We start from the raw sequence: 14,172 nt of genomic DNA on the forward strand, positions 1-14,172 counted from the left end.
GAAATGTCCCTCAGCAGTCTAAACCTATAGCAGCATAACTAAGGGATGCTAACCATCCCTAGCTATAGGACTTATCAAAAAGATAAGTCTTCAGCCTAGTCTTAAAGGTGGGGAGGGTGTCTGCTTCCCTAACACTAACTGGGAGCTTATTCCATAAGAGAGGGGCCTGATAACCAAAGGCTCTGCCTCCTGCTCGGCTCTTTGAGACTCTAGGAACCACAAGTAAGCCTGCAGTCTGCGAACGAAGTACTCTGCTTGGTATATAAGGAACAATGAGGTCTTTGATATATAGTGGTGCCTGGTTGTGGAGGGCTTTATATGTAAGGAGAAGGATTTTAAATTCTATTCTAGATTCAACAGGCAGCCAATGAAGAGAGGCTAAAACTGGAGAAATATCATCTCTCCTGCTGGTTCTGGTCAGGACTCTGGCTGCAGAATTCTGGATCAGCTGAAGGCTTTTCAGGGCATATTTAGGACAGCCCAGTAATAGAGAGTTACAGTAATCTAGTCTTGAAGTAACAAAAGCGTGAACCAGTTTTTCTGCATCACTCCGAGACAGAATGTCCATAATTTTGGCTATATTACGTAAATGAAAGAAGGCTGTTTTAGTAACCTGCTTAATATGTGGGCCAAAGGACAGGTCAGGGTCAAATATTACTCCAAGGTTTCTCACTGTAGCACTGGAAGCTAAAGTAATGCCATCCAGGTTCATTACAAAACCGGAAAATTTAGCTCTGAGTTTTTCAGATCCAACGAGAATTACTTCAGTCTTATCTGAGTTTAAGAGGAGAAAATTTCTAGACATCCAAGTCTTTATGTCTATGAGACAATTTTGTAGCCTATTGGGCTGATTTGTTTCATCTGGTTTAAAGGATAAGTATAGTTGAGTATCATCTGCATAACAATGAAAGTTTATTCCATGCTGTCTAATAATTTTGCCTAAAGGGAGCATATATAGCGTGAAGAGTATTGGTCCAAGTACAGAACCTTGAGGAACTCCATGACTTACTGTAGTTTGGGAGGAGGACTTGTCATTTACATGAACAAACTGAAGTCTATCAGATAAATATGATTTAAACCAGCTTAACGCTGTACCTGTAATTCCAATCACCTGTTCTAGTCTTTGTAACAGAATGTTATGATCGACTGTATCAAATGCAGCACTAAGATCAAGCAAGATAAGTACGGACACAAGTCCTTTGTCTGAGGCCATAAGAAGGTCATTAGTAACTTTCACCAATGCTGTCTCAGTACTATGATGAGCTCTAAATCCTGACTGAAACTCCTCGCATAAATTATTTCTGCTCAGGTGGGCATGTAGCTGAGCTGAAACTATTTTCTCCAGAATTTTGGACATAAACGGGAGGTTAGATATAGGTCTATAATTTGCTATCAACTCTGGATCCAGAGATTGCTTTTTAAGTAAAGGCTTGATTACAGCAGTTTTAAATGATTGTGGTACATATCCTGTCACTAAAGACATATTGATAAGATTTAGTAGTGATGTATTAATTAAAGGGAAAATGTCCTTAAAGAGGCTCGTTGGGAGAGGGTCTAAGATACAGGTGGATGGTTTAGATGAAGCGATTATTTTAGTTAATTCAGAGGGTTGGACAGGACAGAAACTATTTAGACACAAGTCAGATCCTGGTTCTAAGGATGCTTCGGAGACCACAACAGGCTCAACATTATAGGTAGAAGGAAGAGTATTGTGAATTTGATCTCTAATAGTGTCAATTTTATTCCTGAAAAAATACATGAAATCATCACAGCTAAGTGAGAAAGGAATACATGGCTCCACAGCGCTCCGGCTCCTAGTAAGCCTTGCTACAGTGCTGAAAAGAAACCGAGGGTTGTTTTTGTTTTCCTCTATCAATGATGAATAATAAGCTGTTCTTGCCGTACATAAGGCTTTTTTGTATACGCTTAAACTTTCTTTCCAGGTTAAGTGAGACTCCTCTAGTCCTGATGAACGCCATCTGTTTTCCAAACGCCTTGATGCCTGTTTTAGAGCTCGAAGCTGGGAATTAAACCAGGGAGCCTTCATAATCCTTCATAATCCAGGGAGACTTCATAATAAGGAAAAAGCAAATAAGATGAAGCAGCAGCAGAAATATCTCAACTGTTATGAGTAAATAGCATCTTTCATTAAATGCTGTTAAAAGTTTTATACATAGAGTCCAGGCAGATGATCCAGTTAAAATCGCTGGGAATATTTTTGACTTGGCTGCATTCCCTCAGACTTAAGTGAAACTCTTGTGAATAATAAAAGAAAAAAAAATACTTTAAATATTTTTGTCCAGAATTGGAGGCATTGTGAGAAGTAAACCAAGCACAGCTGAACCATGATATAAAAGGTCTCATTTAATCATTAATTACACAGCATATTTGTTAATAAAAACATCTGCGGAAAAATAAAATCAACCTCACTATCTGGATCCTGTGTTATAAGGGAATATGCGACCAAGATCATTTTAAAGCACAGAAGCATCACACAGACATTCTTTGCATAGACTGCACCACCGTCAGTTTTCATCACACACTCGAGCCAACTTAACAAGGCCGCACAGTACAAAGCACTTCACTGACCCCGTTTAATTTGCTGTCCTCTAGAGTTTACCTACCCGGGGGCCTCTTCTGTTTGACAAGGTAAGATAATGACTAATTACACTAATTGAGTGTGAATATAATAGTTTTGTTGTTACTCTGCAGCTTTTTAAAACAGAGTGAAGTTGAAAGGGGTTTATTAAACACGGAGGCCAGGATGCTACATATTTGTCGTCCTCCTTAGTTGCCCGTTTTCTGTCATTTATATTTACAAGCTGAAGACAAACAAAGGTAAGGTGGTCCAAAAAAAAAAAAAAAAAAAATACGCCATAGCTGCTTTTCTTCTGCGAGATTGGTCCATAGAGTAAATTACAAGGAAAGCACAAGGTGTGATCTACCTACCTAGTCATCTCTGGTGCACATCAAATTAACAAATGCTTTAATCCCAGCTAGTAATTCCTCAATCAATCACCATAATTCATCTTTTTTCCGTTCATTCAAATGTCAGTGTTTATTTACATAATTAAGGTTTACTGGGAGAGTGGGTGCTATAAACATCATGGGAGGGGTTTCTCATCATGTTTAGTGTTTTTTGTCACATGGGCGTTGTGTTTACGGCGAATCTGATCACCAAGGTGTCATTCTTCATCCATGCAAAAAGGGGGAGAAAAAAAGCTTTCATACACTTTCATAAAATCTTCTTATCCAGTAATTCATGAAATAGATGTACCTCACAAAGGTGTATACTGTATAGAGGAACACAGAACGCAACTGAAACTACTAAAATTGTGGCCATTTCTTACTCAGATGCTGCCAGAAAACACTTGTGTAACTGAATTAACTCTCAGTTAAATGAAATTCTGGTTATAAGTCCAAACGGATGTCACCATTTAGCTTTTAGCTGGGCTCTAACTAGAGGAGAATACAGTTCACTTCACACTGAATAATGACTATGTTTTCAACTCAAAAACACTTCAAAAGAATATTTAACAGATACAGTATTAAGATCACACACCCCATTATCATATCCAGAGTCCAGGCTTTTCCTTCCACAAGTTCAAGTCATGTCGCATCTGAAGTGGGGAAAAAAAACAGCTAAAATCTGCTCTGCTTTAACTGAGTTAAAAAGAAGTGCAAACTATTTTGGGGATAGATCTGCTTTTTTCTGTTTGAGCTGATCACATGGATGTCTGAGGCTCAGGAGAAAGACAACATTGCTTAAAAACATTTCTGAAGTGCACAATTCATGTACAACAAGTCTTTATCTGAAGTTATTCAAACAGAGGTTCAAGGTCAGGTCCAAAGTTATTCCACAAGTCTGAAGATATCCAGTGTAATACTTGCACAAAGGCCCCGTTCATGATTAAGTGCAGGGTCTTTTTCAAAGGAGTCCAGAAAAAAGCAGCACCTGTCAGGTGGCGTATTTTAATTTTGGAGTCTGTGAATTGCAGGAGAGGCTGGATAGTGAAGCAATCCCAGCGGTCGTCGCGGTACCTTGTGTCTCCACAAACATCGGGTCCAAACAAGCAACTTTGGCAGCAAAAAAAGCGTGAATACAGTGAAGCACTGCAAAGAGGTTTGAAAACTCCAGCTCCTGGAGGATAAGCAAAGCAAAAATAACAACAAAAAAAAGAAATCAATACTCAAGTCAGACACAAGTGAATCAAATGAAATGATATTGTTGATGTGAAAACATGTCCTAAACTGAATTTACCTTTGCTTCAATCGATTTGGAGTCTTGATTTTGGAATAAAAACTTGATCTTGCTTTTTCCATCATCAGATGATCCTTTTAGTTGGGAAAACTTGTATCTCCACAGCACTGCCTGAAACAACAGATAACAAATCTTTGTTACTTGTCTTAATTTCATCTGATTTGATAAATTAATTCTGTATACTGACACTGCTATGTGAATTATTCATATTACAATCCCAATGAATCTGGGTAGAAATGTTGCACATCAGCAAACCAGCAAAATATGTTGTGAAAAATAAACGTGTTATTTCTGCCAGTGGGAAATTTCAAAAAGCCAAATTATAACATCACCTGAAACAGCAGAGCTTCAGTGACTCAATTAGTAATAAACTGAGTAAACAAAAGCAGCACAGCAAGTCAGTTTTCCGATTCCTCATGTGGACGGTGAGCCATGCTTTCCATATAAATATTTATAAGCTGCTGCACCGTGCAGACTTCTTCTGCCATCGTAGCCACTGCTGCACAAACAATCTGATTGAACATGGTGTGCAATGACGGATTTAATTTTTCCCAAAATCCAACAGCAGATATTCATGAAACATTTTAAGGGTGAGACAGAAGTGTCACCTCTTCTACACTGCCTTTGAAATTTGCTATTCTTGTCAGAGGTGCTGATATCATGATCTCCTGCATGTCAATCATGAACACTTCCTCAAGGAGATTCAAAAGGCAACGCTCTGATGAGACTCGACATCTGCAGTGCTGCCGTTACTGCTGCATTGTTGCCAGTCACCAGAAAGTAAAGCAGACACTTCCTTTTTACATACATGTACACTTTACATGTATTCACATTCCACTCTATGCCGCGAGCGGCAGCAAACTGTAGTACGTCTGACTATTGTGTCACAATTTCCAAAAGGCAGTCGGCTTTTACTGAAGACAATTTTTAACGTCAAGATTTATTTCATGCTGATTTAAGACTCATCTGTATACTTTGGACTTGTTATAGTGACTTTCAATGGCAACGGAAGAGTTGTTTACCAGAGGGATCAACTGAGGTAGCTCTCCAAACTCAAGGTAATGAGGGAACTAACATAACAAATCTCAAACGAGTTGAAGAGGAGGATGCAGGGGAGGAGCAACGCAGGAAGAAGAAAAATGGTGGAAATTCCAACCATTGCTTCCAACTGCTCTGATGGGTAACGTAATGCGCTAACTAATAAAAAGAAGAATCTTTAGGTATTTAAGGAGGTTTTTAAAAAAAATTTAAAATGGGAATATTATGTGCTTCACTGAAGGCATGGTTGCATGAATATATCCCAGACTCTATGTCCTTAGACTGCTTTAAAGATGCATTACGTAACTTTCTGACCTTAAAACTATACGTTCTGGACTTGTTTGATGACACAGTCGCATCTATCTATCATCAGAACACACTGGCTGTGTTGAGCGTGCACCATCGCTGATTCAGCAAAAAAATGGAAGAAAATTAAAAGACGAAACAAGAGTCATTGTAAGTTTGTTTTCTGCTGGCTGTAGAGAGCTAAGAAGTCAGGTAGGACACAAGATGGATGCTGAATTAGCCGTCGATAGGGGGTGCGTCACTGGAAAAATGGAAAGGTTCTGTAATGTGTCTTTAAGACTGCATGCAGCTCATGATTAGGAAATCAGCAGAAAGCTATGGGGAGGTGGAACTGCAGTGCTTTTTAACCAGTGCTGTTGGTGGCATCTTAGGTCACTGTAAAGGAGAAGTTCTGCACAAAGGACACTGAAGTGTTACCTGTGAGTTTTCATCCAAACTATTTACCCAGAGTCTATCTAGGTTATTCTGGTAGCAGTCTATATCATACCTGGTCCTGCTGCAGACCCAGCCTGTGATGTTAGCATTTCTGTTGTCGCTAAGCTACAAACACTGCATCCTTGCACATTCAATGTGCTCTCAGGAGACTTCGATAATGTCTCCCTATCTACCACCTTATCAGCATTTCAACAGCTTGTCAGGTGCTCCACCAGAGGAAATAAGATGTCCAACTTATTTTATGCTAATGTTAAAAGTGCATACTTCTCCACTTCCCTGCCTTCTTGGCATATCAGACCACAGTGTGGTTTGTTTCCCAACTCCTTCTACAAACCAGTCATTCAGCAGTATCCAGTTATCACACAAACTATTAAAACCTGGTCAGATGAAGTAGACGATGCTCTGAGACGTTGCTTTGTGGCCACAGACTGGAATGTCTGCCATGAATCACATGGAGGTGACATCAATGCCATGAAAGTGTAGCAGGCATTAAATTTAAAATAAGTGAATATTTGCAAGAAAAAGTGTAATCAATTGAATATAGGTTAGAAAAGATTAGGAAATCATTATAATCTGTTTTTATTTATGTTTTACAAAATGTTGCAACTTCATTGGAGTTGGAGTTATCTGCAAAAAAACGGATGGCTGCAGCTGTGAGTTAGTGATGGACAAGAAGCTGAGTACAGAAAACTGGTCGGTTAGTTTGTGAGACGGTGCAGAAAGAATCGCCACATCAAAAAGAGATGATCACTGACTTCAGGAGTAAGCAAAACACCGTTTACTTCCTGGGAGAAGAGGTGGAGGTGTGGAAGAATACAGATGCAGCTGTGTCTGAACTTCAATATTGTTGGATCATATTCATCAAAGTCGAGATTATTTTAGAGGAAGGGCAGAAACACAAGCGTCATAAACTCGGCAATGATTTACTATTGAATAAACAATTTTTCTGGGTGAAAGTAAAGAGGCACATTTCTGTTTGTTAACTCTATTGTTATACTGGTGTAGCAGAGCAGGTCAGGTGGTAAAGCAGGTCATCCAATAACTGGAAGTTTAATGGTTCAAATCCTGCTTCTTCCAAGTCAATCTGTCATGTCCTCAGGCAGCTGTGTCTATGCATGTAGCTCACCACCACCAGAATGAATAATGGATTTAATGCAAAGTGATTTGGGTGCCTTGAAAGCACTATAAAAATTGCTAATATTATTATTATTTTTTTATTATTATTATCTTAAAGCATAATTACCAAAACTGAAAACAACTTCAAAAAGCAGACTGACAGAATGAAATATCTGAGTTTATTATTGAGTGAAATCACAACCGGTTGGAAATTTGCCTGCAATTCATCTCTTACTTATGTTACAGCTACAATCAAAATCCTACTGGTGTTGACACGTTTTTCAGGTGTGATAACAGTCCTATTGTCTCACTGGCTCTAGCTTGGTTCTTCTTACTTGGTTTGATTGCTATTTTATGGAGAGATCAACTGCTGGGTATATTGAGCACAGCCATACTCTTCTACATATAGCAAATATTGTGGACTGAGCACATGCTGACAAAAGAATGATATCTTCCTAACCCATGCGCTCTAAAAATATGCCGAAAGGAGGAACTGCTACATGGGGAAGCAATTTAAAGCCACATAGTGAATGTTGCAAATGTCACATTTCGATTATTAACTGTAATTTTGCTGCATATTTCTCAATATCTGTCACTGATGAGTCACATTAATTATTTTGTTATGTAACTCCATTACCTGTATCTGGTTCCCAAAGTTTGCAATGAACAACTGAGAAATATACACATATATAGAGTATATGCAGTAAAAGGTTTCAGCAAATGGGGAAAATAACCCCCAATGAATCAGCAATGACTATAACCATTAGCTAAAGCCCTGAGCTTTTCATAACAGACTGAAATCTCCAACGTTACAGTCAGAAGCCACAAGGCTGATATTCTGAGCCCCGACGTCACACACCGCTTCAGTCTACCGTGTCCACAGGGCACATGCAGAGTGACCAAAAACATCCATCAGAGCAAATATAATCTCATACTGAACTACTGAAGTGGCATTTAATAGAAAACTATTAGGAAACGGTTGACAGTAATTCAAGGATTACTGACTTCAGCGGAAACAAAAAAAGTGGGGCAAAAAAAAACCTCATTCAGGTTTGAAGTCTTCATTACCGATAGACAACATTTCCTAGAACAGACTAATACCCTTTAGAACTACCCTTTAAAACGGAATCAGATTCTGATTCTCCAGAACCCTTTCAGATAAGCTTTCCTGAAATTTCTTCAAGTAGCCTTTAGGAATATTCCTCCAGGCTTCTTGAAGGATGTTTTGAAGCCCTTCTTTCGATGTTTCTAGATTTTGTTGCATTCTCTGTCAGGATGATCAAACACTGCCTCAATAATGTTGAGGACTAGGCTCTGGGAGGATTTGTCACTCTATTAGACTTGCTGACAATGATCTATAGTTGAGTTCATATTTCTTTTGGGGGGGTGGGGATTGTCTACCGATTTCTCTTCCTTAAGCATTTCTTCCCAACACTCATCCTTCTCTTTCTGATGAGGCTTCAACCCAACAGCACATGGATTCATGACAGTTTAGATGCATTTCTCAGGTCCTGTGCCAAGTTTTTGATGAAGTTTTTCCTCTTGCTGAAAGACCTGACATTCAGATACTGTAAGACTTGCAACTTGGTATTTTTGTTCTCCACTTCTCCAGTTTCCTTAAAGTTTTAAATGTCATATATAACACCATGCTAAGATTTGCCAACTTTACTTCAAAGTTCTTTGAAAATGACCTTGTTAGTTCACAAATACAATTCAATGTCTGTCTGGCTGTGTCTTTGTGCCAGGCTGCTCATGACAAAGTTCCTGAAGATAAAATTTAAAATGGATTCCTTGCCTAATCGTCTTTTATGTGTTAACACAATACTAGTTCATTACTTGATTTTGGTGCCTTAATTAATGTTTTAAACATTGTTTGGTAGTAAAATGTAAAGAAATTATGGCTTGCTTAATACCTTTGCACAGCACAGTATATTACTCCATATTATATAACATCAGTCACAACATTAATAGCTATGACAACAACTTTTGTCTTCTTTTTAACAAAGATTGAACTTTAAGTCCTTGTTTTAGTTGGATTTCTCCAAACAAAGAAAAATAAAAGGCCCAAGAACAACTAGAGTTGGTCTAAAGCAGCTTATATTTATCAAATCCCAACCTCAAAATCCCGGTATTAGAAAGAACATGAAGACTTGTTATGATTTACTTCTCCTTTCGTTCTTGCAAACATGCTTACTATGATTTGGTAAGTTTTTCATTGGTACAACATTAAAATCAATTTGCTGGTCATCCCACAAAGGCTTTTTCATTACAAATATGGGAACATTAAATTGGAGGGAAAAAAAACACTTTCCAGTGGTTGAAGTATTGGTACCATAGAAATATAATCTACCACCCACAAATGTCTTTCATTTTGTATTAAGTTCAGATAGAAAGCTAAAGCTAGGATCGGTATTGTTATGGAGACAACTTTCTATTGCACATTAGTATTTGATTTTCACTTATCTTAATTTATGTTTTATATTTCTTTATTGTTAATCTGTCTATGTATTTAAATAATAACATTTTCTTTCACATATTCTAAATATATTTTATATATTTATATTTTCTTTCATTTTAGCATAATATTGAATTATTATTCTGTTTTAATGTTTTATTATAACATTTTCCCTTATCTTCCCTATGGAGTTATAGCAGTATTGTCATGACCAGAGGAAGAACTCGCTGAATCTCTGTGGATGTTAAAGCCATGGGCTCAAATATAAAACTGTCCTACTTTACATATTTTATGTTTTAATCTATCCTACAGATTATACAATAGTAAATGCTTTATACATGCATTGATTTATCCACCCTTTCACATTGTGAAAGGTCACAGATTGGCTGACCTGACCCACTAATCCGTGAACTTTCAGGGCAAACCAAAGGCAAGAGAAAACAACTCCACTCATAAACGCCAGCAGGCAGCTGGCTGTGTCAAAATTCTGTGATATGTTGCATATTTTGGGAAATGTTTAGCGCTCCATTTCACAGCAAGGAAGCTCCTTGTATAGAATGTCAGCGGTGGTCTTTCTCTCTGGGTTTTTCTCTGAGTAATCCAGCTTCCTCCGACAGTCCACAAACATGCATCTTAGGTTTACTAGTGATTCAGACTTGACCCAAGTAGGAGTGAGCGTGAGAGTGTGAGTGATTGTTTGTCCTGTCTGCCTCCGTGTTGGCCCCTAGGATTACCCTGCTTCCCGTCTGTTGGCAGCTGGAATAGGCTCCAATGAACCCAAACCGGATGCATGGATATTTTAGAAGAGCGATCTTTGGTCTGTATGTTCCAGTTAAGTTTTTTTTCTTTTTTTTTTTAAATGGGAACCATACAAGACACATGCTGGAACATCTCACTGAATCCACAGCCAGCAGATTACAGCTCTACTTGTCAAACACAGTTACATTTGTGTTGTTTCTGACTGAAACCAGCATGTTTATTTTCAATTTGCCAACAGCAGCTTTTTAATTACAGAGTAATCCTACCCCTCATTTTGTCTGCAATAGCACTTTACATATGGATTGGGCTTGGTGCATTGCTTTCTATGAACAATACTCTGGCAACATTATTGTCTTCCTTAGGGGACATTGTTGCTTCATGCTGCAGGAATTAGGGCCAAAATCTTAGACAACAATATGGCAGCACTTGTGTCCTGTTCAACATTATGTGTACCAGTGGAGTAATCTGCATTACAGTCAGATATGGGGGAAGGCCAATATAATCTGCAGACAAGAGACAAGAGTAAGAGGTTTGAGCCGGGGGGGGGGGGGGGGGGGGTAGCATGAAGTGCTACAGAATTAAAAGAAAGAAACAAAAAAAAAAGGGGAGAAGCTGAAAAGATCATAGTTAGTTCCATCACCCTGTTATATGAAGCATTCTCTTCTGCGTATTTATGTTGATGGTTAAGGATCACTTACCTTTGAAGCAGCATCAAAGCACACAAAACCCATGCTGAAGTCGATTGTGAGTCCCATTAGGTGGCTCTCCATGATACAAGCATATGTTTTACACTGCAGAACAGCAGAACATAATGTTACACACAGCAGCTGCATAAGTAGACACATTCCTGATAAATGTCACATAACTGGTGAAACAAGTGAAATTCCTTAAGCCTGTTGTCTAGTCCAGGGGTGTCAAACTCAAATACACAGAGGGCCAAAATTAAAATGAGGAACAAAGTAGAGGGCCAAACTAATTTTTTTTTTTTAATTCAGAAAGTGATGGCTATGATTGATGTTTTTATTATCTTTGAGATACAGTACTGTATTAAACATTTTCATATATTAAATAATAGTTAGGCCTGTTTTTGCTTAAACACTGAACCCAGAACAGGCTTAAAAAAACTTATATAAATATCAGGCCTCTATATCTGGAACTTTATATTCTTATTAATTGTAACAACTTTGAACAGACCATGCCTTCAGTAAATAAAACCATATTTATCCAGTTTAGTTTGCTTCAATTTACTCTGATGATGTACATGGGTCCAGTCCAGATACTTGGCGTCGCTTTTTAGTGCATCAATTTGTGGCTCTGAGCTGAAGAAATCCTCAGGACTGAATGAAGGAGTTCATCAGTGAGATGACTCCTGTGTGCTGTTTTGTTCATCTTCATTAAATAAAACAGTTGCTCACACACATATGTGCTGCAGAACATAGAGAGCATTTGCGCAGCTTGGACACGGAGTTGGGGCAGCGTGTCGGGGAGGTAAGATGGAAATTGCGCAGCTCCGACAGTCATACTTTGACTTGAGCGTGTCATCACACTGTAGCTCAATAAGCTCCATTTGGAGGTTGGTTGGTGCGCTTTTCACGTCCACCACAAACTGGTCGCTAAAAAGTTCAAATCTACATTTTTTGGCTTCAAAGTCGGAAAATTGTCGGGTAAATTCAGAGCTAAGTAGATCGAGTTTTTCAGCAAACTGTGCAAAAGGCAACATGGCGGTACAGGTCTGCTCTCTTATGACTTGGCAGCACAAAAAATGAGCCAGGTTTCTCCCACAAGCGCAACTTGGTTCTAAAAGTCCTCACGGCGTTGTAACAGTGGTGATGTGCGTGCGCCCCTGAAGCTTCAGACTGAGCACGTCGAGGTGTGGGGAGGGGCGGGGTAAGACAGCATTGTGGGATTTGTAGTGTTAGTGGCACGTGCGCTGTATAATGGATCGGCGGGCCAGACGTAATACATATCTGCAATCATCCCGCGGACCAAATATAATTGTAAAGCGGACCAAAACTGGCCCGCGGGCCTGAGTTTGACATGTATGGTCTAGACTGTGGTGCGGACCTGTATCCTCTCCACCTCCAGGAATGTAGCCATCTGAAAGGCTTTTTCCCAGATCAGCAACTCGCACTCCAACTCCACGCTGAAGAACATGTCCTCCCCACTCTCCGTCTGGACGCTGAAACAGTACCTCCTCTTGTCTAGAAGGTCATTGTCCTGAAACAGCACAGACCAGAGACAATACTAACAGATGGGCCACGGCGATACAAACCCCTGTTATGCTTTTCTTTTGCTTATTAACAGACAATGTTTTACACTAATGTGTGTTATCATAGCATTATGTAACCAATAGAGCAGAGTGTAATGGAAAGTAAGGTCAAGCTATATACTATATAACTAAAATATGAATGTATATGAATCAAGTTGGCCATAATGAGTTTCTAGATAATAAACTGCAGATAAATTCTCCTCATCAGATTCAAAGTGACCTCGGTCTGCAGAGAATACAGAATAACAGTCACAGGCATCTCTGTGGGAATGCAGAAGAACACATGCAAATGTATTGTATAAGTGAGTCATATCAGTGCGTTCCTCAGATTTTCTTTGCTACTTTATATTCAGTCAGTGTACTCAGCATGAGAGATGCTTTTCTAAATGCTAAGAGAATTAAATAAAAAAAACAACAAAAAAAAAAAACAGCAGTGTTACCTTTAAAATCTTGCACATTATCTCGTACACAGTAAAGCTCTTCTCTGCTCTGGTCCAGTCCCATGTTGTCACCTGGAAACATTACATAGATTTTTAGGATAGTCTCTGTCGACGTAAGAGAAAGCTTAAAAACAACAAAAAATATTATGTTTTTAACAGTTCTGACTTTTGAACACCCAAATTTTTACAGACTCCACTATGGCAATGCAGGAGATACATCAGGGCTCAATTATTAATGAAAAGCTGCTCAGTTCAACTGTCACCCTGACACGTGAAGGGAAATATTTATCACCGGTAACCAGTTTGGAATAACAAAGAAGCTGGTCTTGACTTCTAAACATGCAGGCTCTTTTGCTCCACTAGCCACTCTCATTAGCATTTTCCATTTATATTAGCACATTCAAACTGGGCAGACAATTTCAGTTATCTATCAATCTCTTCCCATCTTCAGAGCAATCGACAGCTTATCCCTCTTGTCATAATCACCTAAATGGCTGGCAGAATGTAAACACATTAAATGATCACCATCAATCAAGGGGAAGATCAATGCAGTGCAAATGATTAAGAGTGAGCTGCTTCCTTATTTCCTAATAGGAGAGCCCCCCCCCCCCCCAACGCCCCTCAACAATACATTAGCAATGAATGAAAAATCCCCATGTGAAACTGGATGACAACTATTCCAAGACAGGAGTTGAGGATTTGGAAAAGGTGATTTGGCACCAGTGCAGACTGAGTGAAAGCTTACAGGAGGGGCAGTGAACTTGAAAAGTGAAGAACCCCTTAATGCGAGGAACTTTGATGAGTACATTCGGTCCTGAACGGAGTCCTGCTCCTTCTCATCAGCCCAGCCCATGTAGATAATCTGTTAACAGGTGAAAGGAGCAAACAGAGCAGTTTTCTTGAAGAGGTTGTTTAAAAGAGCAGTTTTTCCCATATATGCCACATGTGCATTTCTTTTTTTTTTTTTGTTAAAGAATCCATTTCCTACATATAAGACAGCGTCTGCCTTATTGATTTCAACAGGTTGATTCATTCTTTCGGTTTTTTTGGTTTGTGGAAAAGAATTAAGCAAAATAAAAAAACAAACATTGAA

General features: G+C 38.9%; 1 protein-coding gene across 2 annotated transcripts in view; it reads right to left on the minus strand.

Moving 5' to 3' along the window:
* Nucleotides 1–3,958: 3,958 nt before the first annotated feature.
* The window catches only part of sntg1 (syntrophin, gamma 1), a gene marked incomplete at both ends in the record, with an annotated part of 31,612 nt that continues 21,398 nt past the window's right edge, over nt 3,959–14,172 (minus strand). The window contains 6 exons of one of the 2 annotated variants that reach the window (XM_079243110.1): nt 3,959–4,141; nt 4,262–4,372; nt 11,069–11,161; nt 12,435–12,587; nt 13,080–13,151; nt 13,825–13,941. In XM_079243110.1, the coding sequence (XP_079099236.1) occupies nt 3,959–4,141; nt 4,262–4,372; nt 11,069–11,161; nt 12,435–12,587; nt 13,080–13,151; nt 13,825–13,941 (729 nt within the window). Of the gene's footprint in view, nt 4,142–4,261; nt 4,418–11,068; nt 11,162–12,434; nt 12,588–13,079; nt 13,152–13,824; nt 13,942–14,172 lie in introns of both variants that reach the window. The other variant, XM_079243109.1, reaches the window with a different exon arrangement.

The sequence above is a fragment of the Telmatherina bonti genome (assembly GCF_933228915.1).
Source record: "Telmatherina bonti genome assembly, chromosome: 7".
Classification (NCBI taxonomy): domain Eukaryota; kingdom Metazoa; phylum Chordata; class Actinopteri; order Atheriniformes; family Telmatherinidae; genus Telmatherina; species Telmatherina bonti.